At 39.8% G+C, this 22,035-nt stretch overlaps 4 protein-coding genes across 10 annotated transcripts in view; 2 read left to right on the top strand and 2 right to left on the bottom strand.

Annotated features, from left to right (window-relative positions):
• The window catches only part of macrod1 (mono-ADP ribosylhydrolase 1), a 62,034-nt gene extending 61,124 nt beyond the window's left edge, over positions 1 to 910 (bottom strand). Inside the window, exon 1 of one of the 3 annotated variants that reach the window (XM_081698808.1) lies at positions 242 to 910. In XM_081698808.1, the coding sequence (XP_081554934.1) occupies positions 242 to 701 (460 nt within the window). In that variant the 5' untranslated portion in view covers positions 702 to 910. The remainder of the gene's footprint in view (positions 1 to 241) is intronic. The other 2 variants (XM_027003561.3, XM_027003562.3) reach the window with 2 other exon arrangements.
• fermt3b (FERM domain containing kindlin 3b) lies at positions 466 to 12,365 on the top strand. Of its 2 annotated transcripts, none has more exons than XM_081698805.1 (16): positions 466 to 585; positions 1,943 to 2,086; positions 3,060 to 3,184; positions 3,553 to 3,786; positions 3,903 to 4,019; positions 4,174 to 4,342; positions 4,425 to 4,527; positions 4,684 to 4,791; positions 5,296 to 5,421; positions 5,597 to 5,643; positions 5,750 to 5,874; positions 6,718 to 6,824; positions 7,020 to 7,235; positions 7,498 to 7,622; positions 8,614 to 8,755; positions 12,229 to 12,365. In XM_081698805.1, the coding sequence occupies exons 3-16, from the start codon at positions 3,061 to 3,063 to the stop codon at positions 12,253 to 12,255; spliced, it is 1,770 nt and encodes a 589-aa protein (XP_081554931.1). In that variant the 5' UTR covers positions 466 to 585; positions 1,943 to 2,086; position 3,060; the 3' UTR covers positions 12,256 to 12,365. The 2 variants fall into 2 exon arrangements, with proteins under 2 accessions (XP_081554931.1, XP_081554930.1); XM_081698804.1 differs by lacking the exon at positions 12,229 to 12,365 and adding an exon at positions 8,925 to 9,721 and having other exon boundaries at positions 470 to 585.
• On the bottom strand, positions 9,477 to 14,060 carry trpt1 (tRNA phosphotransferase 1). 2 transcript variants are annotated; one of them, XM_081698809.1, is made up of 8 exons: positions 13,753 to 14,060; positions 13,591 to 13,672; positions 12,295 to 12,464; positions 11,857 to 12,034; positions 11,659 to 11,733; positions 10,484 to 10,540; positions 10,289 to 10,399; positions 9,477 to 10,183 (listed from the first exon to the last, which is right to left on the bottom strand). In XM_081698809.1, exons 1-8 carry the CDS (start codon positions 13,813 to 13,815, stop codon positions 10,161 to 10,163), a joined length of 759 nt encoding a protein of 252 aa, XP_081554935.1. In that variant the 5' UTR covers positions 13,816 to 14,060; the 3' UTR covers positions 9,477 to 10,160. The 2 variants fall into 2 exon arrangements, with proteins under 2 accessions (XP_081554935.1, XP_026859458.3); XM_027003657.3 differs by lacking the exon at positions 11,659 to 11,733 and having other exon boundaries at positions 9,717 to 10,183; positions 13,753 to 13,985.
• ctsf (cathepsin F) lies at positions 12,383 to 21,962 on the top strand. Of its 3 annotated transcripts, XM_081698806.1 has the most exons (15): positions 12,383 to 12,498; positions 12,787 to 12,827; positions 15,718 to 15,837; positions 16,194 to 16,275; positions 16,507 to 16,583; positions 16,683 to 16,755; positions 16,933 to 17,046; positions 17,134 to 17,282; positions 17,582 to 17,678; positions 17,828 to 17,908; positions 18,095 to 18,214; positions 18,445 to 18,509; positions 18,943 to 19,033; positions 19,761 to 19,819; positions 20,558 to 21,962. In XM_081698806.1, exons 2-15 carry the CDS (start codon positions 12,795 to 12,797, stop codon positions 20,630 to 20,632), a joined length of 1,236 nt encoding a protein of 411 aa, XP_081554932.1. In that variant the 5' UTR covers positions 12,383 to 12,498; positions 12,787 to 12,794; the 3' UTR covers positions 20,633 to 21,962. The 3 variants fall into 3 exon arrangements, 2 of the variants coding, with proteins under 2 accessions (XP_081554932.1, XP_026859406.2); XM_027003605.3 differs by lacking the exons at positions 12,383 to 12,498; positions 12,787 to 12,827 and adding an exon at positions 14,736 to 15,198; XR_014117506.1 differs by lacking the exons at positions 12,383 to 12,498; positions 12,787 to 12,827; positions 18,445 to 18,509; positions 20,558 to 21,962 and adding an exon at positions 14,734 to 15,198.
• The last annotated feature ends 73 nt before the right edge of the window (positions 21,963 to 22,035 follow it).

Raw genomic sequence — 22,035 nt, forward strand, 5'->3', positions numbered from 1 at the left:
CAGGTTTGTATTTTGTGATTTGGTATATCTGCCCAAATACCAAGCGCATTATGAGTTAAAGTAAAACACCCAACTCTGCAGTATCTCGCCCTCAGCTCGACACCCATATTTGCAGAAGAGGTCTGAGCCAATTATTTCTGTAGCGACCCATTTAAGCTTAGAGCCAACTTTTTCTTTCGGATTCATTATTAGCAAAGGGCTCTTTAACCTCTCTAGTAATGCGAACTAGAGCAGAACTCACTTTTTGCTTCTTCCCAGTCAGTATTATCGGAGTCCAGATTTAAAGCCGTCCTGGAGGCCATAGCACACAGTGCACTCGAGTGCAAGGTGGCACTGACGGCGGCGGACACACCGAGCGCCCCGACAAAGACGGCGGTTGCGCGGCGGAGGGAGGCGCCCTTTCTAAGAGCCCGACGGCCCTGCCACTCGAACGACTCTGAGGTCGCAGAGGTGGCCGAAAACCTCGCCGCTCGTTTCACTATATTTAGAACTCGCTCCGAGCTCCGGGGACTCGGTGTTGTGGTAGCTGGTGAGCCTTCGCCACTACGGACCACGGCATGAAACGAGCGGCCCGGCCGGTGCTTTGTGAGTTTGCTGGGGTGTATCAGGCTGCGTGGACACTTGTGTTCCGCTATAGTACTCAAACCAAAGTTTTTTAGCAGTGAAAAGCGAGCTGTAAGTTTGGATATCTGAAACGCCATAGCCTAACCTACTGCTGCCTTGCCGACCAATTTCACCACTTTCAGTCGGGTTTGACTATCTTTGAACAATGCACTTTTCGATGGAAACGGAGATTACGTTAGCATCTAAAGCTTAACTTTCACTACGTTATGGGAGCAAATAAAAATGCACAATTTCCCTTAACGCCGCGACGGACCGTACCATAAAATAGGGGTCCCTACATATTGGAAATTACCAAGGCGTTTAAGGTATCTTATTATCCCACACTGCTCTCTAGTGGTGAACACATCTGGGCCCATATTTTACTAAACTAATTTGAACTATTACTTGTGATAAGCAATGACCAGACCTTGGCTAATTGTAACAGTATTTTCTTTTTATTGGTTATGCACTAGTAACAACATTTATCCCGCATCTTCTATAATAACTTAAGTAAAACAGGCACTGTTGAGCTCTGTAATCAAGCTGTTGATTATAGTAGCCTACTCCTAGAGCCATTCTTCTACACATAGATTAAGAAAAATTTTGAAACATATTTTAGTGCAGGTGCAGATTCAACATTGTTCTTTGTAGTCTAGGCTAAGGACCCATTTTTGTCTGGGAAACAACGTTTTGAATAATAATAATTTTATTCATATAGCACTCAAAGCATTTAAAATGCAAAGGGCTTCACTATATAATGCCATGTAAAAAGAAAAAGATAGTTAACAAATTAAAGGGCAAATAAAACATGCAACAAATACAATTAATAGCATAAAATGGAAAATAATGATTAAAATGAAAAATAAAAATGCAATAATGAAAATATTATAAAATTAATGTAAAAATAATGTACCATTAAAAGAAAAGATAAAGAAAATAGTACAATTCTAAAGAGAAGAAACATTTTGTTTTTTGTTTGGCTGTGGTTTTTGTAGAAAAAATGACCTTTTTCTTCTTGTTGTTGTTGTTGTTGTTTTGTTTGTTTTACAGTAATAGAAAGAACCTGAGCAGTGTTTATCAATAATGTGGTTCAAATCTTTGGTGCATAACAGCAAAGTGTTACTTCACCACTCATTTTAAGATTCATACGAGGAATTGTGTAGACGGTTGGCATGAGATATTCCATTAATCGGAACAGTGTATCAGGCATTCAGATGTATGAAGGGGCTATACAGTTGAGAGACTAGCAGTAAAATGTTATAGTCATTTCATGTGTTATTTCCCATGTGTTATTGTGGCTTTTTGTCTGCCTCTGCAATTGAATATGGGACACACCCAGTGACGTGAAGCTGTGGTCAAACACTGCGCCGACACACAGCCCAACCACACCTTGGGTTTAAATAAGAGAGGGAGAGAGCCAGTTGGTATAAGTGACACACAGAATCAAGGACAGCATCTGGCAGTGCATTCACTTAAAGGAAAGGTAATTTGCTTTTATTTACAGAAATTTTCAGCATTCTGTGTTAATGGAGCAATGAGTAATGGCTCTTTGTTAATATTTGAAAATCTTAGTAGTCATTTTAAAACTCTTTAAGCTATAAAAACAATACATACATGCATGCATATAAATGTAGATGTATTCAAAGATGGTGACTGACATATTTTAGGCTACAAGAGTAATAATATAATTATAGTATTAGGGTTCATTTCAAGAAACTTAAAATAAAAGTGCAGTCTTTTTTTTTAAATAATATTTTATTAGTCCTCTTTGTAACTGTGTACATGTGAATACCAAATTCATGACATATTAGAATTTGTGACTATATGAAACTGTAGGATTGTGTATCTACATAAATATAAATGTTGCCCAATAATAATGATATTTATTAAATAGAAAATCTATGTTCTATATGACTCTATATGTGACCCACACACGCAAACTTGTGAACATGTATATATAGACATATAAATGTGTGTTGTAGCAGGATAATTAGGGGCTGTTGATGTTAAACTGACATAAGAAACATAACTGTGACTTCCATACAAATGGGGAAGTATTTGTCACTGTGAACCTGACAAGCTACAGAATATCACTGTCATGCACACAGGGCGGATGCGTGGTATGTGTGTGTGCTGGTGAGTGTGTGTGGGTATTAGCACACTCAGGCTTAGCATGTGACGGACCATCACTTATTCTTTTTTTAACAGCATGTGTTGTACATATAGTCAAGAGAACGCCTTGATGTTTTAGATACAATGGTGTGACTAGCAGGACAGAATGGACTGAGCGCATGAGCAAACCCTACAAATTCTCTCCAGTTATTCCTTCTAAACTCCTCTGAAATAACAAATACCTCTAATCCTTCCCTGCTCCTTTTTATATCCATTGTTATGAATTTGCAGATCCTATGTCTCTCTCTTCACTCTCTCTGTGTCTGGCTGTTCCTCTTTATCAGGATGGCAGCTTGGGACCTGTCAGTCACAGTGGAGGAACTGGGCCCTGAAGCCCCACCCATCAAAATCAGTGTAACCTCTGACCTCCACATAGGCGGGGTCATTTTTAAAATTGTAGAGAAGACACGTGAGTTATATGTGATATTCCACAGCCTGTGTGGGAAGGAGGGTAGCATACTATCGAAGAATCCTGAGAATGAATCAGTATCTGAAGCAGACTGCAAACTATCACGCTACACTGAAAAAGGGGATAATAAACCAAATTACTGTATAATAAGCCAAATCACATGGATTTAAACAGTTCACGCTTGAATGTGATTATATTGTGCCGAGTTGGTGAAGCAACACAAATGAACAGGGCACCGTTTAAAGAAACAGTTTATGTGGAACCAAAGTCAACATTTCAACCAAATAAATAGAATGGAGTTTTTGCAGTTTAGAAAGAATGTCTTGCCATAATAAATAAGTGCTTCCATTTGCGGTGGTGTCTTGCAGAGCTGCAGTGCGACTGGTCTGACCACGCTCTGTGGTGGGAGCAGAAACAGCAGTGGGTCCTGCGCACGTCCTGGACGCTGGACAAGTGCGGGATCCACGCCGACGCACGCCTCCTTTTCACACCCCAGCACAAGGCCCTGCGGCTGGGCCTGCCCAACGGGGTCACACTGCGCCTCCGCGCCTGCTTCTCCAGCCCTGTGTTCCGCACCGTCCACGGCATCTGCCAACTCCTCAGTGAGTGCTCGCCAAAGACGCTCGATACGCACGTGGACGTTAAAATGCTGTCTTAGATGTACCATCCCACCTCCAGGGACATGTTTACTCTCTTTTTCTGGTTCGCTTCCTGCCAGATATCCGTTATCCAGAGGAAATGTCTCTGCTCCGGCCTGTGGAGGAGAAGAAGAAAAAGAAAGATAAAGACTCTGCGGAAGATGAGTATGACCTGACCGGTGTGCCGCTGACCTCAGGTGCTGAAGATGACTGTCCATTTAAAATCACTCTTCCTGTTTTAGCACTGTTATGTCACGTACAGCCACAGAAAAGGGGCCATGCCCAAGAACCAACTGATGGCAAGGATGTGAGTCATCCTGTTGTCTAAAACCCGATCGTACCTGCCTCCAGGGTCGGTTCCAGTTCTGAACAGCGGCATGCCAGTCCATTTCGCTGATTCCCCCAAGACTCAGGCCATCTACAAGATGCTGGTTGTAAGCCAACCTTCTCCTTCCCCTGAGAGTATCGCCAAACTGTACAGACCGGCCAGTAAGGTGGACAAAACGCACATCCACACCAGGTACTGGAGGGCAGCATTTCCCTTACTGGTGCAAATGAGCGACCGATGCGATTTAACGCTCAGGGTTTCTGATCACCTGCAGGTGGCTGGATTCATCGCGTTGTCTCTTGCAGCAGGGAGTCCAGGAGAATGACAAGCTATGGCTTCGTTTCAAATACTACACCTTCCATGACATGGAGCCTAAGGTGGGCGAGTGGGCATTGTAGGCATTTCTGTACGTGCCTCTGCAGGAAGGGGGCGTGAGGTCGCTCTGCACTCTCTTGATGAGGTTGCAATCAAGCAGTTTGGCAGCGCTGTTCAGCCGTGTGCGACGTATCTCATTCTTGCTCCCTGCCCCGCAGTACGATGGCGTGCGCCTGACCCAGCTGTATGAGCAGGCGCGCTGGGCCATCCTGCTGGAGGACAACGACTGCACCGAGGAGGAGATGATGCTGTTCGGTGCCCTACAGGTACGCCGTGGTCCACGCTGGCGAAGCCTCCGCCTACTCTGCCTGCTCCACACAATGTGCTGCAAGATACACGCAACTTTAGAACTCTAGAAAAAGGCTGTAGCAATGAAGAACGTGTACTGCACTTTCTAAGAGCAAACTCAGAATTTTGTCTAGTAAAATGTGTCTTATCTTGTTCTTACTGCACTTAAAGTAGTATAGCACAGCTTTACAGGTTTGTTGTTCTGCATCAGCTCAGATAAGAGGAACACCCCTCCCCCATAGCATTTGTGAAAAAAGAAAAAAAAAACTCCAGCGGTACATGATGATTTTGCTCTTTGTTCCTCTTTTGCCATAATTCAGTTGTACTGTGTTTGTACAGAATCTTTATACCACACCATCTGCTCCAACAGCTTCACAGATCACCTAACACCGTACACATCTCTGTAACACCATACACATCCCAGCAAGCAAATCAGAACAAGTTGAAGGAATGCTAATCATTCTCTTCTCTCCCTCTATCAGTACCACATAGGCAAGCTGTCTCTGTCTCAAGAAGTGAACTCCTGCCAGGGCATGGAAGACCTGGAGTCTGCCCTGGAGTCTCTGGAGGTCAAGATGGTGGGAGAAAATAAAAGTGCAGATGTGCTGGTGAGAGCGTATTGTGACCTTATGTATTTGATCTCACCCTGCATTTTGACTCTTCTGGTCACTGACACAGTGGAGTGACAGAGTATTTGCAGTATTGAGGAAGTATTGAGGATGTTTCGAAATGTATTTGGAGGGTTTTGGGTTGTTTCATCTGCATTCCAAATTTTTTTTACAGGAAAACATGACCGCTCCGGAACTGAATGACTACTTGAAATTATTTCGGTAAAAACCCACTTGCCATCCTGGGTTACACCCATCCTTTTTCTTTGGGGTCAAAAAAGTTCAGTAGGTGATATCATTGTTTTCAATATTCTGTTTTGCTGGTTAGACCCAAGAAACTAAGTCTGAGGGATTACAAACAGTACTGGTTCAAGTTTCAGGACACATCTATCTTCTATTATAAGAGCAAAGACGAAAGTTATGGAGAGCCAATCCAACAAATGAACTTGAAGGGTAGGCTAACAAATTCACACACACATCCTTATCACACCCAAATACACACACACACACACACACACACACACAGAGAGACCAGACCTCAAAGTACCATAAACTATATTATCAAAAGACTAAATATCACAATCTAAGCACACTGAAAAATGTGTTTGCCTCATTTAACTGCTGTTTTCCTGCTTATGCACTGGACTTACACAATGTGTTAAAATACGTTCACAGCTGTAGCCACAGTGACTGAAGTAGAGTATTGCAGTCTCTGAGAACAAGCTCTTCATTGTTTCACTCTTTAGTAGCCTTAATACTAGCAAAAGTATTAGGTATTTCTGTAAAGAAAGCCAGTTCAGTAACATGACCTTTACACCATTAATACTAGAACAGATATTATCTACCACATAACTTACAGTTACACCCTGTCTAGGTAGGCTGCAGACTAAAATGAAAGTTTCTCCTCAACCTCCTCAGCTCCCTCTGCCAGACCAAAATATACATGAAATCACCATCAAGGGAAACCAAATACACACTTTATCACAAATAAACATATTGCATGGCACGCCATTCAATAGTGTCAAGCTCCTTCAACGCATTTAAAACATTTTTTCACGTAGCAACACAAGGAAAAAAACTAACACTCGTTTAAAAAAATTCATCACCCACATAGCATGAAACCTCTTTTTGCAAGACACTTCACCATAGTTCTAATTTAAGCCTGTTGTATCACATCTTTGCAAGCTTGGCCAAAAACTAACGTCTACACAGAGAGTCCTCTGCATCTAATCAGAATGAGGTCCTTTATTTCTGAAGTGATCATCTACAGCTGTGAGACTGTGTGTGACCCTGCAGGCTGTGAAGTAGCTCCTGATGTGAACATAGCTGGACAGAAATTCTGTATTCGACTCCTGGTCCCAGCTCCCGAGGGCATGAACGAGGCATATCTGCGGTGTGAGAATGTAAGCGACCATACAGACAACATTTATGCTTCTCAGGCACCCTGGGATTTATACCACTAATGCTGTTGTGAAAAGAGGCTTTATATTGAGGCACTTTATGGTATAACATTTTATTTGGTAAACTTGTTTTTAGCAAATGCTAGATGGAATAATCTTTACATGAATGAAATTTAATAACAATTCTATAAAATTCAGGAGAAGCAGTACTCGGAATGGATGGCGGCTTGTAAGTTGGCCTCCAAAGGGTTGACCCTGCTGGACAGCTCCTACCAGAAGGAGGTGAAGAACATCCAGACCTTCTTGGCGATGCAACGCCCCAGCTCATCCGCCTCCACTGCACAGGTCGATGAGAGCATCAACACGCTGAGCCTCGTCTCGCCTCGCTACACCAAAAAATACAAGGCCAAGCAGGTATGGCCCACCCAGCACATCCAGACTACCGTAGCACCTGAGGCTGCTAATGTTTTCCAGCCGCCGATCTGATTAATCAAATAAAGTACCCTGAAGTCAACTTGAAGTTCATAGTACCTCATGGTTTTATACTGAATGGCAATACAAAGAACTGGATTTTCGGAATACCATAAAACAATAAACAAGCAAAAAAACAGAAAGAGATATTTGATTGAAAATCAACATATTTCCACACATTAAAACAGTTTGCCCACCTTTGCAGTTAACCATACGTATCCTGGAGGCTTATCAGAATGTGGCTCAGCTCTCCCTGATGGCAGCCATTTTGAAGTTCCTCCAGATCTGGCAGTCCCTGCCTGACTTTGGCATTTCATATTTCATGATCAGGTAGGAGGGCCTCAGATAGTATATAGCCTCAAAGGAGCCAAAGGTTCATACACTTTAGTATATATACGCTGTCTTGAAAAAGAGCACATGTTGCTCCAGGGGCCTTTACTGTACACATTCACTGAGAATATATATGGGAATATAGATACATAAATAGACCACATGGCCAAAAGTATGCAGATACCCCTCCTTATTATTGAGTTCAGGTGTTTTAGCCACACCCATTGCTAAGAAATGTATAAAATCAAACTCATAAATATGTCATCTCCATAGAAAAACACTGGCAGACCAGGCAAACTCACAGAGCAGGGCCATAGAATGCTGAATTATGTAAAAATCACCCATCCACAACTGTATCACTCACTAAAGGACTCAAAACTGCCTCTGGACACATCAGTATTAGAACTGTGCGCCAGGAGATTTGTGAAATGGCTTTTCATGGCTGAGCAGCTGCACACAAGCCTGAGAGTGGTGTAAAACACACTACAACTGGACTTTGCAGCAGTGGAAATGTGTTCTCTGGCGTGATTAATCGCACACTTCCCTATCATGAATCTGGAATTGGCTGATACCCAGAGAATGCTACCTACAGGAATGCACAGTGCCAACAGTAAAGTTTGGAGGAGGAGGAAAAATGGTCTGAGGCTGTTATGATACAGCATCCAAAGACATTTTAGACAATCACATGCTTCTAACTTGGTAGCAACTGTTTGGGGAAGGCACTTTCACGTCCCAGCATGACTGTGCCCCTGTGCAAGGCCAGGTTCATAAAGACATGTTTTAATGAATGTGGTGTGGAGGAATTTCAGTGGCCTGCAGACTCTGGACCATATAAATGCCCATGGTTTTGGAATAGGATGTCCAACAAGCTCATATACCTATGATGGTCAGGTTTTCACATACTTTTGGCCATACAGTATATGTTTCAAGGGAGGAAATTTCACTGGAGTTTTCACTTCACAGTGGGTTTTAATCATAATTTTGTTTTCAGGTTTAAGGGCAGCCGTAAAGATGAGGTCTTGGGTATCGCAAACAATCGCCTGATGCGCATTGACCTTGGAGTGGGAGATGTAGTGAAAACCTGGCGTTACAACAACATGAGACAGTGGAACGTTAACTGGGACATACGACAGGTTGGTCATGAACCTTCTGAATAAAACAACAAAACAACATAAGGTTCCTGGTCACATATTATCTTCTGATGTCCAGACAAACTCATATGCCATCAATAAAACCCTAAATCTGGCCACAATAGGGCACTGCTTGATAATGCTTTCTTTCTGGGATGTTCCTCTCTAACAGGTAGCAATCGAGTTTGATGGCAACATCAACATAGCTTTTAGCTGTGTGACTGCTGACTGCAAAATTGTGCATGAATACATAGGTGGCTACATCTTCATGTTGACTCGCGTACGAAATCCCAGCGACACTGTGAACGAGGAGCTTTTCCTCAAACTCACTGGGGGGCATGAAGCGCTCTGACAGCCAAGCAGCACAGAGGATCGTAAGCATTAAAACACTAGCAGCCGGACAGGATTCATTATGTGCATTCAATATGTGCATGGCTTGTTTTTTAATGAAATGAGCCTTCCCTGGCCCTCCAAAAATGAGATCACAGCTTGATGATGGGGTTGGTGCACCATCCAAAAAGAACTGCAGTGTATGCTGGATGTTCTTTCAAAAAGAAAAGATATATGACTCATCAAAGATAATCACTTTTTAAGGCCCTTACCACAGAGGAGCTGGGTGAAATTGTACAGTCTTTAAACAGTGATTCTCTGGGTGTCTAGTTGTCATTAAGACAACTTTAGAAGTTTACTCCTGTTTGAAAGATTTGATATTCTAACAACACAATTTCAACCATAATCAAACTTTTATTGTGTATACATTAAACTTCATGCATATTTATTGACTGACAAGTTTGTGCCATGTAAATGTAGTCTAAAACATTTATTCTGATCCATGACACAGAAAAACAATTTGTGCAGGAATATCTCTGGAAACAAAACAAGATGTGGGCACAATATTTTTATGTTCTCTACTTATGAATATAAATTAACATTTTGAATTACTTCACAATAAATAAAGACAAAATAAGATTTCCCGTTGCACTGTTTTTATTGTTAGAGTAGACTGGCATTGAAGCTGCTGTACTTATTCAGTTGACAGATAGGGAAACAGCTGGCTATCATTTTCACCACAATGTGTGTTACATTGAACAGCAGTGTCTTGTATCATCACAGAAAAGCTTCCTTATCGCTGTGCTCCATCATCTGGGCTTCTGCTGACCAGACCACAGCCAGTAACTGCCTCCTGTTAGATACCGCTAGCTCACTTTAACATTCGACTTAATATGACCAAGCTTCTTTGACATACAGTTTATACAAAGTTTAATACCTTACAGTATCCATCTGATGTCTAGGATGTTTTACATGGACTGAACTTCATTAAAGGTCCATGTTGTAAAGCATCATTCATGGGATATTTTAGGTTCTGACAAAGATCAGTGTTTCCAACTTTTAGTGATACAACCATTTGTTACTGCAGTTCGAGTTCACATACTGTAATGAAAAGACAGAAGCCACAGTGAGTGATTCTGAATTGAATGACTCATATTCTGATTCAGATGTAAAATGAAGCTGAACGAGCTGATGTGGGAAACTCACAGGAAGGTTTCAGTCTCTGTGCACGGGAAAAATATCGTGGCGACAACAGCCCGCCAGCGCCACCTGGTGTCAACAGGACTCCATTTTCAGACCAGTAGAATTGAATTCCATCTGAAAGATAAAAAATTAAATCTAACAGTTCAGTTGACTCTAAAGCCATGTAAGGATAAGAACATTGCTGTTGCTCATTTGTACCTGAGAGAGCTTTTGGGACATCAATGTACACAGCTAAATCACAATTCCTTCTCATACCTGGCAAAAGAGAAAATATATTTTCATTTATAAATGAAAAAAATTATAAGATACAGGTGCAGTTAATCTCTTGGTCAAGTTCCTTATCCATTGAACATCTGCAGATTATTAGACTTGTTATATAGGAACAGAATATGATCTGTTCTTTTCTTTCCCCAGTAATTGGATCCACAATTGTCCACATTCTAAACGACCTAAAGCTTAAACTTTCAGCACATCAGCTTACCAGGAACATTGTGTTGTACTCTAATATAGATGTTATAAATGCATGTGCTAGTTTAGTTATGTGAAACTAGTTTATGCTTTTTTTCTTACAATATTCATATGAAGATATTAAAGCTATATGGGACTTAAACAACAGGCCAGAATCAAGGGTTCTATAATGAACCATAAGAACTTTGGGTTGTACAAAAAGACCATTAATGTCTAGGGTAGAAAGGAGAACACAACTGCAAGCAGACTTAATGCTAAAGATGCATACTTCTGCCAACTCAGAATTTATGGCAAGGATATTTCTAGCCAACCAGGCCTTAATGTCTTCCATTTTGCACAACTGTAAATGAACCTGAATGAACTAATAATTATAAATGTGTATTGTCAATATAATATGTAAAGCCAACATTGTGTTTGCAAATTAAAAGCCCAAAAGACTGTATATAAATAGGGAAGGACAGGCCTAAAATACATTTCTGTTGTATTGATTAACACCTGTATAACTTTACGTTTATTAGAACAACTTCAAGTTCATTAGCAGTAATTATTGCAACAAAGTTACAATCAGGAGCAACAAAAGATCACGGATCACTTAACGTGCTAACGCTACTTTAGTGTGTGCTGACACTGCTTTAGCATGTGTTGACACCATGCAGCGTTAGTGTGTGCTGTTTGTTCTACTCTAAAAGGAGAAGCCTGTTGGGCAACAACAGAAAATGTGTGTAGGATGATAAGTGCAGAGACACGAGGAGTCACGATGTTGTTCGTTAAGGAAATGCTTAACAATGGCTTATTTGAAAAATGTAAAGACATGGCCCAGACTAAGTAAAAAATTCATTATACATCAGTATAATGAATATAAAAATTAATTATACATCAGTCTCCTGACTGTTTATTTCCAGCACCTGCAGCAGTTCTTCTGTGATTTTTGGCAAGCAGCTGCCTAATTTGATCCCTTATAAATATAAAGAAATCATCATCTGGAAAGAAATAAAAGAAATATAAAGAAATCATCATCCCATCTTCCTTATCTCCTAAGATACAGCTTATCTTCTTTACCACTTAATCAAATAAAATCAACGAATCAAACATCTTTCTCCCACCACTAATAACTTGGCCTTCTCCAGGCAACCCTGGTGCCAGGTGTATGTGTGTTCTCTTCATTCTATTCAGACCCTGGCTGCGTATAGCGTCCCAGTGCTTCATGTAAGAACCATGGACAGCCTCCCGTGGACAGTCTGGAGCATCAGACACTACTGCTTTCAGCTCCAGATCTTCAACCTAAACAAGACATGATTTGATGTCAGGAGACCCAAAACATGCTATGACAACAAATAAATAAATACAAATGTAAAAAGAAAAAAAAAAATCTGACATCTAGTATGTCAAAGATACGGCAAAACGACAAAAATGATGATCGTGTAAAGAGTTTAAAAAACCCAATATGAATTCAAGTAATCCTGTATTTTTGTCAGTTTTTCAGGACATATATTTATATCTGAACCTGTCCTGTGAAGAAGAAAGCGACTGACCACACTGACCTGTACAGAATGTCCCTGATTGGCCCGGATCTGCAGACGTCCACTCTCAGGATGGTTCTGCAGTTTGAAGCGCCGCTTGTCATTTGTGGTCACCACTCTCTCTAAATCTTCCAATAAAAATGATCTAAACTGTTGATGTCTGAGAAGTTCATCCACAAATATAAAACCATCTGAACCCAGCAACAGGAAAAGAAACAAACAGGAGTAATTATAACTTGTTTAAAGCATATACAATGGCTAGACAGTTTATTAGGTACACCTACTCTGCATCTATATTTATCAGCACTTTTCATATCATATGTACTCAGATATTAACTCACACGTTAGCTTCTCTACACAATTGTGATTGTGATATTTCCACTGGCAACATTCATGAGTAACCTGTTAAAAGGTCAGCAGGTCATGCCTGGATATTTCTTTGTTTACTCCATATAGAAAAGTTTTCCTTCTTTTGACATTGGCATCTTTTTGTGTTGTCTGTCTACGTAACAGCTTCAGTCATGTTGAAGGTGAAGCTCCCCGCTGCCCAGATGGTAAGTATTCCATCCATAAGTCCTAACTGTGTTTCAGCGTGTTTAAAGTTATTGTGAAACCCTGGCCTGAGAATTAGGAACCATACCCATGTTCTTCAATCTGTCTTACAAAATATCAATAACATTCTGGAAAACAAAGAGCATTGTACTTCTATCATGTTAACGTTTACTAGAGTGTTACATTTATGGCATTTAGCTGACATTGTTATTCAAAGTGACTGACAATTATAAGTGAAAACAACTTTAACTGAGGGTTAAGGGCCGTGCTTAGGAGCCCAACAGTGGCAATTTGGCAGCAGAAGGTCTTAAAAAAGCAACCTTCTGCTTACTAGTCAAGTACCTTAACCACTGAACTACCACTGCACAGAATTGAGTGTTCTTAAGTAGGCATCTGCTGTCCAAGTAAATAACTGATTTCTTGGATGGCCTCAGAGTTTTGCACAGCATCAGTTTATGCTACATTCACAGGAACAGTATTTACAAGTGTTTTTATTGTATAAATCTATACGAAAAGCCTTCGTATTCGGCCTAAACTAGGTAACTCATAAAGAGTCTTGAAAACGTAGTTAGAATGTGCTCAGGGTACAGGGTCTTTGAATTTTCAGTATAGTAATGGTGTCAGGAACGGTGACTTACAACTTATAGGTTAACTGAATGTAAAATGTAGGCATACATGTTAGGCATACCTATACGGTAAGGTCTGTCTAATAAAATGATAACCTTATTTAAACAAAAAGTGAACCACTGCGGCATACTCACACACCTGAACTCATGTGAAGCCCCATTTGACAGGCACCATGTCTCAGGGCATAAGACAGGGATTTTGACAAACGTACATCTCTGCCCTAATAGAAAGGCATAGATTAGACTCGGCTAGTTAGCACATTCAAAAGTGAAGTTAACTGAAATAGCCAACTCTCCGCACCTCGTCTCGGGTTCCGTGCCCTCCTCGTCGTGTTTTGCCTTTCTCTTGATGTTGACCGTCCATTTACGTGTCAGCTGGGGGAAAAAATGTTTTAAAGAGGAAACTTCAAACATTAAAAATGTCGTGCCCTATAAAGCTGCTCTTCCAGCTAGCTAGCAGAGCTGAGCGTGAGGCTCCTTTAGTAGGCTATTTACACGGAACAAAAACAGTGAAGTACAGCTGTAGTTCCTCCTCCTTACCGCTAGATGACCTAAACGAGCTCGAAATATGCGGGGTTAAAACTAAATTCTAATGGAAAGAAGCAGAATGACAGAAAACATTTAATTCTCTACGATACTGAGACTGCAAATTCATTATTCTTTTTTTATTGTTGAGAAGCATTGGCACAACGACAAAATTACGCAATCTCTTACACTATACTTTGATCATGTAACAAATTATTACTATTGCAATGCATTCAAAGATTAATGTCTCAACCTGTATTTAGAAATTTACTCCCAATGCTGTAGTTTTGTAGCACAAATTGTAGCTAACAAAACCGACTGAGCCACTGTTCACGAATCCTACTCCCTTGTGGTAATGTCCGACAGAGTAGAATAAATGTAGTGCGAAGTTTGGTAGGCATACGTATAAGGAATGTTCACCAAATAAATTATACACTTTTAGCATTTCAGGTCTTTCAAATATAAGAAAAATAATAAAACACTTTGATGGGTTCGCATAATGCGTTTAATAAAACTAATATTACAAATAAAATACTTTATAAAGAAATATTAAACAGGAGTGTAGCGATGTTATATTTATACTCCAAATTTTCTAACCGGGAATACTATCAGAAATTAATCTTAGGCTATCAGACGCTTACAACTAAATTTATTAGAAACAATAAATATTATTTAATACTGGTAGGCTGACTAGGCGGTAATGACAGCGTTTATTAACCCTGTACCAGAAAAAAGAAAACAGCACATTCATAGTATTCTGTCCCACAGCCATATTTGAGCGTGGAGTGGCATAAGGTGCGCCACTGCGTGTTTGAGCGCGACATATTTGTTGGGATCATATCAGCTGGAGCAGGCGGACTCGCTGAAGCTGTGCCCGCTGGTTGATATTTGTCTGGAAAAACGAAACGCAGTCTGTAGCCCGTGTCGATACTTCGTTTATCCCCGGTCCTTTCTGCACCGAGGGTTCGACAACATGGACGTGAACGTGAGCCGCTGTCACCGTATCATCGCATGTCTGGTCTTTATTGTGGTTTGCTCGGTTAGGGGGTTACAGGGTGGTTTAGATCGTCCATTGATGGGGGCGCCCGGGGCACCGGTTCACATATCGGAGTCAGACCCGGAGGTCATTAAAGCTGTGAAATTTGCCGAGGAACGTTACAATGCAGAATCCAATGGCATGCACATACGCAAAGTCAGCAAAATAATATCCGCTAGGAAACAGGTAAGGCTTTTGAGGATTTAATTAAGTCGTGTAGGCCTGTGCATCGGAACGTCGCTCATGTTTCTTCGCTAAGCTCATAAAGTTTGCGTTATTTTTAATACATTTTTGCTGTTAATACTAGGTGTTGCTAATGTTGCGTATCTACACACGATTATTATTAAGCCTAAATTAAAAAGGGGTTCGTCTCTGGCGTTTGTTATGTAAACAAAGAAGAGATTGTTCATGTTAATTTACGCTGCGCTTGGTTTGCGCAGCGTCGTATACGTTTTAAATTACCAAAGCAATAGAAACAATAGAGTTCGTTCTTCTGCTTGTAAGACTGCATTATAATTACGTTTACTATGATTATTGTATAGTCCAGTCTGTAACAGCTAAGTGTGCGTCTTTACGGCCTATTGTAACACATTTCTTAAGGGGAAACTTGATACGGGTCAAACTTTACGCTGTAAAAACCACGAGTTATTAATTGTTTTGTATAATAATTTTTGTCTCCCATTAATGTCTGTGTGTTGTAAACAGTTGGTTAAAGGAGTGCAATACAGCATCACAGTAGAGATTGGGCGAACTCAATGCAAAAAGACTGCAGTCCTGAATGTTTCTGAGGAATGTGAATTTTTCCAAGAGCCACACAAGCAGAAGGTGAGCAAACCCAAGGCATGGGTCTAAGAGACAGTGCTGAGTAGTTATTTCCTTAAATATATAATGGGACTGCTACATAAAAATTTTAGGTTACAGTTAAAATGAGTCATAGTTAGTCATAGACTAAGTTGAACTAAATAACCAGTTAAAAGAGACAATTTTGCACATCTGCTTTGCTTTCAGCACCCAAATGTGAGACAAAGACCTCGTGATTCTAAGTGCATGACATCTGTTTCCTGTTCCATGTATTGGGCCAAATGTTTATGTCTAGTTTATGTGACACCACGGGAATGAAATTAGAAAAATATTTTCTCTATTTCTCATAACTTTTCTTTGTTGCTTTCTTTCTCCCTCAGACAGAGGTGTGTTTGTTCGAGGTATGGGACATTCCCTGGGAGAACAAGTCTGTTCTGCTCCGACAAAAATGCCAGCCTGCGGGTCAGTGCACTTCCACAGCATACAGAGTATACGAGGGTAAAACAGTGAAAGTGGGGTACCCAAGAACCCCATAGACCTTTGCCAAATGGGGACATTAGATGCATTCTTAATGTTCTTGATTCTGTATAATAATATATGCAGACACCTTAACACAAAAAGACGCTTGGCTGTAAATAATGTTGATGAGCTGATAATGCATGCCACTTTAATGGAACCTGCTTCATTCCTCAGTTCAAAAGGAGACTTCGGTTGCAAAGGAGACCCAAAAAGTAGCACATGTGCCCCTCTATCGCAACAAGCCCACCAAGGTAAACATATCATGCATTCATGAGTAATAATAAATGTATAAACAGCTTGTGAGCTTTCTAGCTATACTTTGTAAACACTGTTACTTCGGTCATCTTCAGGAGTCTTCAGAGCTTCTAACTCAGTTCAAAGAGTTCATGTTCACATACAACCGTACATACAGCTCCCAAGAGGGTAAGTGGCAATAGTACTAGTTTAATTCTGCTTTCACAGTTTGCTTGAGTAAAGTCACCCTGGAACATATTAATATGCTGGGACATAAATTATGCATGGGCATCCAAATGTGTCATTTAAATTGAAAGATATGTTTTTAGAAATAGAAGTCATCTTCTTACCTCTTGATCCCTGCAGAGGCTGAGAAGCGTCTGCGCATTTTCCAGCAGAATCTGAAAACAGCAAAGAAACTGCAGAGTCTGGACCAGGGCACGGCCGAGTATGGAGTTACCAAGTTCAGTGATCTCACAGGTGGGTGTGGGTGGGTAGGTTTGTGTGTGTATGTGTGTGTGTGTTTTCCCAGTCACTTGCTCTCACTATCTGACTATCTCCCTTTAGAGGATGAGTTTAGAATGATGTACCTGAACCCCATGTTGAGCCAGTGGAGTCTGCAGAGGAAGATGAAGCCAGCAGTCCCAGCCAACAGGTCATCCCCATCCAGCTGGGACTGGAGAGAGCACGGAGCCGTCAGCCTTGTCAAGAACCAGGTCCGGGAGAACGAATCAGCCCAAGAGAACCATTTAGACTGAATGAATCAATTGGGCCCTATTGAATTATAAATCAATTGATTAATCAGTTGGAACTTGTTTTTAAACAAATGAATCCATAGTCATGTTTCCACCATGGATATCCATAACCAATTATCCCTGCTGGCACTGGTGGTAGAAATGTGGGTTCTAATCAATAGTTCATTTAAACATAAGATATGAATTAATCACAGATTAGGCTATGCAGACGTCAGCTGTTACTTCGGCGCTGGCTAAAGTAAGTGCTGTGTGTATTTCAGGGGTTCTGTGGCTCCTGCTGGGCATTCTCTGTCACAGGGAACATTGAAGGCCAGTGGTTCAAGAGGACCGGACAACTGCTGTCCCTCTCTGAGCAAGGTGGAAGGCAGCTATTGTTACGGTCACTGAAAGTCAACGAAACATTTAACTCCTTGACTATGTTTGAATTCAATGATGATACTATTAATGAAAAATTGACGGAGCATTTTATTAATTTCATTCATTGGATACCTCTCTGTCTGTTGTAGAGCTGGTGGATTGTGATAAACTGGACCAAGCTTGTGGGGGTGGGCTTCCATCCAATGCGTATGAAGCTATCGAAAACCTTGGTAAAAAAACAAAACAAAACAACAACAGCAACTGAAATACATGGGACACAGTTATTTAAACGATGCTTTAACAAGTAACAACATTTAATTCCACTTACACATTGTGTGGTTTCAAGTATGATGCGAAAAATGAAACAGGTTTTAAAGAGAGTAACGTTTTGATGTTTTCTTTTGCTCCCTTTGCAGGAGGTCTTGAGACAGAGACTGACTACGGCTACACAGGACACAAGCAGAGGTGTGAGTTTTCCTTTGGGAAAGTGGTGGCCTACATCAACAGCTCGGTAGAGCTGCCCAAGGACGAGAATGGTGAGAAGGGCAGAGGAAATGAGAAACTTGTTATATGTATATAGAATTCTAAATGTATTATACTGCGCAGTGAGTGTGCAGATATACAGTATATGGATAGGACAGTAATTTACACATGTCTAATTTTACATGGTGGTCTTATATATGTGGCAGTGAACTTTGGTTCACTGTGCAGAGGGCTTTGAGAATGGCGATACAAGTATAAGCCTTATCATGGTGTGTGTATTCAGATATTGCTGCGTGGCTGGCTGAGAATGGGCCTGTGTCTGCTGCCCTCAATGCTTTTGCCATGCAGGTAGTAAACTCTCAATTCTTCAGAGCATTAACGCAGCACCAACACTGTAGTAATAGCATTAATATGACCACTTTAATGGTATTTAACAAATATGGACTTTGCACATGGATTAAATGTTACTCTGCCTTTAAAGGCAGAGTTATGATTATGTTTGATTCACAAGTACAGAGGATTTTGTGATAGAGCGTTGACCATTAGTGGCGTAATCCGTTCAGAATTATGACAAAACTAGGTCGGAAAAGTTCCAAAGTCTCCATGATGTTTACTCTAGACTGGACTAAATCTAGAAATTCCATTACTTTGTTGACTCTTCCATGCGTTTAGCTTAATCCAAAAGCCAAAACCTTTTTGGACAGCATGAAAACAGTCTGGAGAGCCCAGTGGACTTCTTAGTATAATTCTCTTTTCGGTCTGTCTGTCTGTGCTTCTGTAGTTCTATAGGAAGGGAGTGTCTCATCCTCTGAAGATATTCTGCAATCCTTGGATGATTGATCACGCAGTGCTACTCGTCGGATATGGAGAACGTGAGAGTTCTTCTTCTCAGATTTGCAAAAATCAATAAGACTTCAGTTGGCACAGTAACAGCCAAACACAGTTATAGCTATTACAGTCATACTTTAAAGACCCTCCCTGCTTGATTTTGAGTTTAAAGTAGACATGTTTTTTTCAAGATTATACACTGCCATTCCAATTGTAAAATTCACATTTAATTTATGATGCATATACGTACATTTCAAAATCAAATAAGAAAAAAACATCTGAAAAAAGGCTTCTCTATATAAGTACTGACTCATATAACCACCCACAAACATATCTCCTCTTTTGACTTGGAGTTTGAAGGGGGTCCTTAAAATATAGCAGTTTATAGAGAGTTCTAAGGGTTCTTGATGTAGTAGATATGTTTAAGTTTTCACTCTTCAGCCCTACTGTTTTTTTTCCCCAAATATGCCTTGCAATGAAATCAATCAATGACAATTGTTCCTTAATCCTTCTGAGTAAAAGCCTAGACCTTTCTTAGAAATATGCTTCTTAGAAAAATCCGGTTGATCTTTGCCCTGCATTATAACATTCCTTCTTTGTTTTCACAATCATGCTGTTTCACGACATTCCTTTTTTTGTTATCACAGCAATGCAGCACTAAATACTAGTTAATACAAGGGTATTTTACTGAACTACATCCTAATCCTTTTGTTTTGTTTTATTTGTTTTAGTATTGTGCAAAGGTTAAAATTTAATTTTACCTGTACACAGGCGATGGCATTCCTTTCTGGGCCATCAAGAATAGCTGGGGAGAAGACTATGGAGAGCAGGTAAGGGACACTCCCAGACCTCGTCTGGCCTGTGTATGAACATGTAGTTCTGCTATGGTCACTATTTTATTTTGTGTGTTATTTGAACATTTGATAAAGGGTTATGTTAAAACCTGTCTATCTATTTACATTTATGGCATTTAGTTGATTCTTTTATCTAAAGCGACTTACAATTATGACTGAATACAGCTTGAACAATTGACGGTTAAAGGACTTGCTCAGGGGCCCAACAGTGGCATTTTACTGGTGGTGGGGTTTGAACTGGCAACCTTCTGTTTACAAGTTGATTACTGTGATATAGATAGATAGATTTTTTTAACATAACTATCTATCTCTCTCTCTCTCTCTCTCTCTCTCTCTCTCTCTCTCTCTCTCTCTCTATATATATATATATATATATATATATATATATTTATTTATTTATTTTTTATTATTTTTTTTTTTTTGTTTATATATTTTTTTAGAATTTTTTTAGATTTATATATAGATAGATATAGATAGAGACAGATCCAGTGAAGATTCTAGGTGAGTAACTGCAGTAAGTACTGTAGTAAGAAATGTACAGATATTCAGAATTATAATGAGTATAGTGAAGGATACAAATTTTCCAGAGAAACTAGACATTTTGAATAGATGTTCTTTGGATTTACATATATTTAAAAAACAAGACCACCCAGTGGAGGGCGAGTGTGGAATTTATATATATTTATTTATATGTGTGTTTTTATGTTTCTTTAGGGTTACTATTACCTGTACAAAGGAACCAGATTGTGTGGAATTAACAAGATGTGTTCATCTGCAGTGATTAACTAGGGCACACACGCTAAACCTTACTATCTATATGTAATAAACATCATTAAGGATGATGCTTAAGCTCTGATGTGTGAAGCATTTATCTCTACTATATAGGTCTGTAGAAACTAGGACTACCAGTCCTCTTTTCATAAAAAAAACCCTTAAAATGATTTTCACAAATGTAGTTTCATCCCTCTGTGATTTACCACAGACTGCATTGTATTTTCTAGCCATAACAGTTTAAGAAGTCCTCATCTCTTGCATTTGCATAATTTTGGGTATGCTACCTCTTGGGTGATGGTATGTGGAAAGATTAAATCTGTTTTTGAATGAGCTTCTCCTCACACCTTAAAATAGATTTTTTCAGTGAAGGTTCTGGTGTTGGTACAGGAAGCCTTAGGTAACAATAAACTGCTGACATGCATTGTTGTTTGCTGACATAGAAATTGATTACTGTTAATTTGCTGACATGTTGATGAATTGTAGATAACCTGTTGCTAGGACATATTTATCTGGTAGATAATGTATTTCACATGTTATTAGTTATGTCCTAGGCCACCAAGCACAAGTATTTCTACCAAGACTTTTCAGTTAGCACATGTGCTGAGAGGAAGATTCTTTATGTTTTTATGAGATAAGGGATGAATGATCACTACTCTCATAACCTCAATTTCCCTTATTAACATAACACCTGCAATTACATTAAGCCAGTTACTGTGATAAGAAAGGTCAAATCCTTAGATTGCCTCTTCAGACCCATGTTTCATTATGGTATTAGATATTTGTGTGTATTAACTTTTGAACTAATATTTAAATGATGTTTTTGGAAAGAACTGCTGTAACATTGTAATTAATATAATGCTTATATATGTTGTTGTTTTTTTCAACTCCATTGTAGTGATGTAGGCTGAAATTTCACTGTTCCTCTGTCTTAAATGGACTGCATACTTCTACTGATTAATGAAGCTGCCTCGCAAATACTGATGAATACTTTTTTAATGTTGTCATTTGTGGTGATAGTGAAATACTTCTGGACCAATGTCTACAGATGTTTGAAACTGCAATCATTTTTCACAGTAACTTTTATTTAACAACCATGTCCTCTAAACAAACACTGCTGATATGCATCTAAAGTGCCCATAGCATAATGTATCAAATATATTAACCAACGTTCACTGAACACTGCTCAGTGGTGATATTTCTCCAATCTGTTATCAGCGCTGCATTTTCTTTGAAAACGGAGTGAATGCTTGCTGTTTCTTGCATGGTATCAACTTTGGTTGTTGAGTATGCTTTTTTGTCATAAATGTTATAGAAAGCTACTGAATAAAGTCCTTAAATTCCCAAATGTTTCTCGTCTTTGCTGTTTATTGCAACACTCCTTTTAAATGATTTCCTCAATGAATGGCGCTATGAGGCGT

The sequence above is a fragment of the Electrophorus electricus genome, chromosome 16, assembly GCF_041902795.1.
Source record: "Electrophorus electricus isolate QZ-2024a chromosome 16, ASM4190279v1, whole genome shotgun sequence".
In the NCBI taxonomy this organism is placed as follows: domain Eukaryota; kingdom Metazoa; phylum Chordata; class Actinopteri; order Gymnotiformes; family Gymnotidae; genus Electrophorus; species Electrophorus electricus.

What these genes read in the sequence shown, in the direction of transcription:
- trpt1 (XM_081698809.1), bottom strand. Translation starts at nt 13,815, where the DNA reads ATGGACGGTCAACATCAAGAGAAAGGCAAAACACGACGAGGAGGGCAC. An exon ending in GGCACGGAACCCGAGACGAG is followed by an intron (nt 13,673 to 13,752) that starts GTGCGGAGAGTT and finishes CCTTTCTATTAG; the next exon opens with GGCAGAGATGTACGTTTGTC. An exon ending in GGGGCTTCACATGAGTTCAG is followed by an intron (nt 12,465 to 13,590) that starts GTGTGTGAGTAT and finishes TGCTGGGTTCAG; the next exon opens with ATGGTTTTATATTTGTGGAT.
- fermt3b (XM_081698804.1), top strand. Translation starts at nt 3,061, where the DNA reads ATGGCAGCTTGGGACCTGTCAGTCACAGTGGAGGAACTGGGCCCTGAA. An exon ending in TGCTGTTCGGTGCCCTACAG is followed by an intron (nt 4,792 to 5,295) that starts GTACGCCGTGGT and finishes TCCCTCTATCAG; the next exon opens with TACCACATAGGCAAGCTGTC. An exon ending in ATTTCATATTTCATGATCAG is followed by an intron (nt 7,623 to 8,613) that starts GTAGGAGGGCCT and finishes TTTTGTTTTCAG; the next exon opens with GTTTAAGGGCAGCCGTAAAG.
- ctsf (XM_027003605.3), top strand. Translation starts at nt 14,950, where the DNA reads ATGGACGTGAACGTGAGCCGCTGTCACCGTATCATCGCATGTCTGGTC. An exon ending in CAAGTTCAGTGATCTCACAG is followed by an intron (nt 17,047 to 17,133) that starts GTGGGTGTGGGT and finishes ATCTCCCTTTAG; the next exon opens with AGGATGAGTTTAGAATGATG. An exon ending in GCTGCCCAAGGACGAGAATG is followed by an intron (nt 18,215 to 18,444) that starts GTGAGAAGGGCA and finishes GTGTGTATTCAG; the next exon opens with ATATTGCTGCGTGGCTGGCT.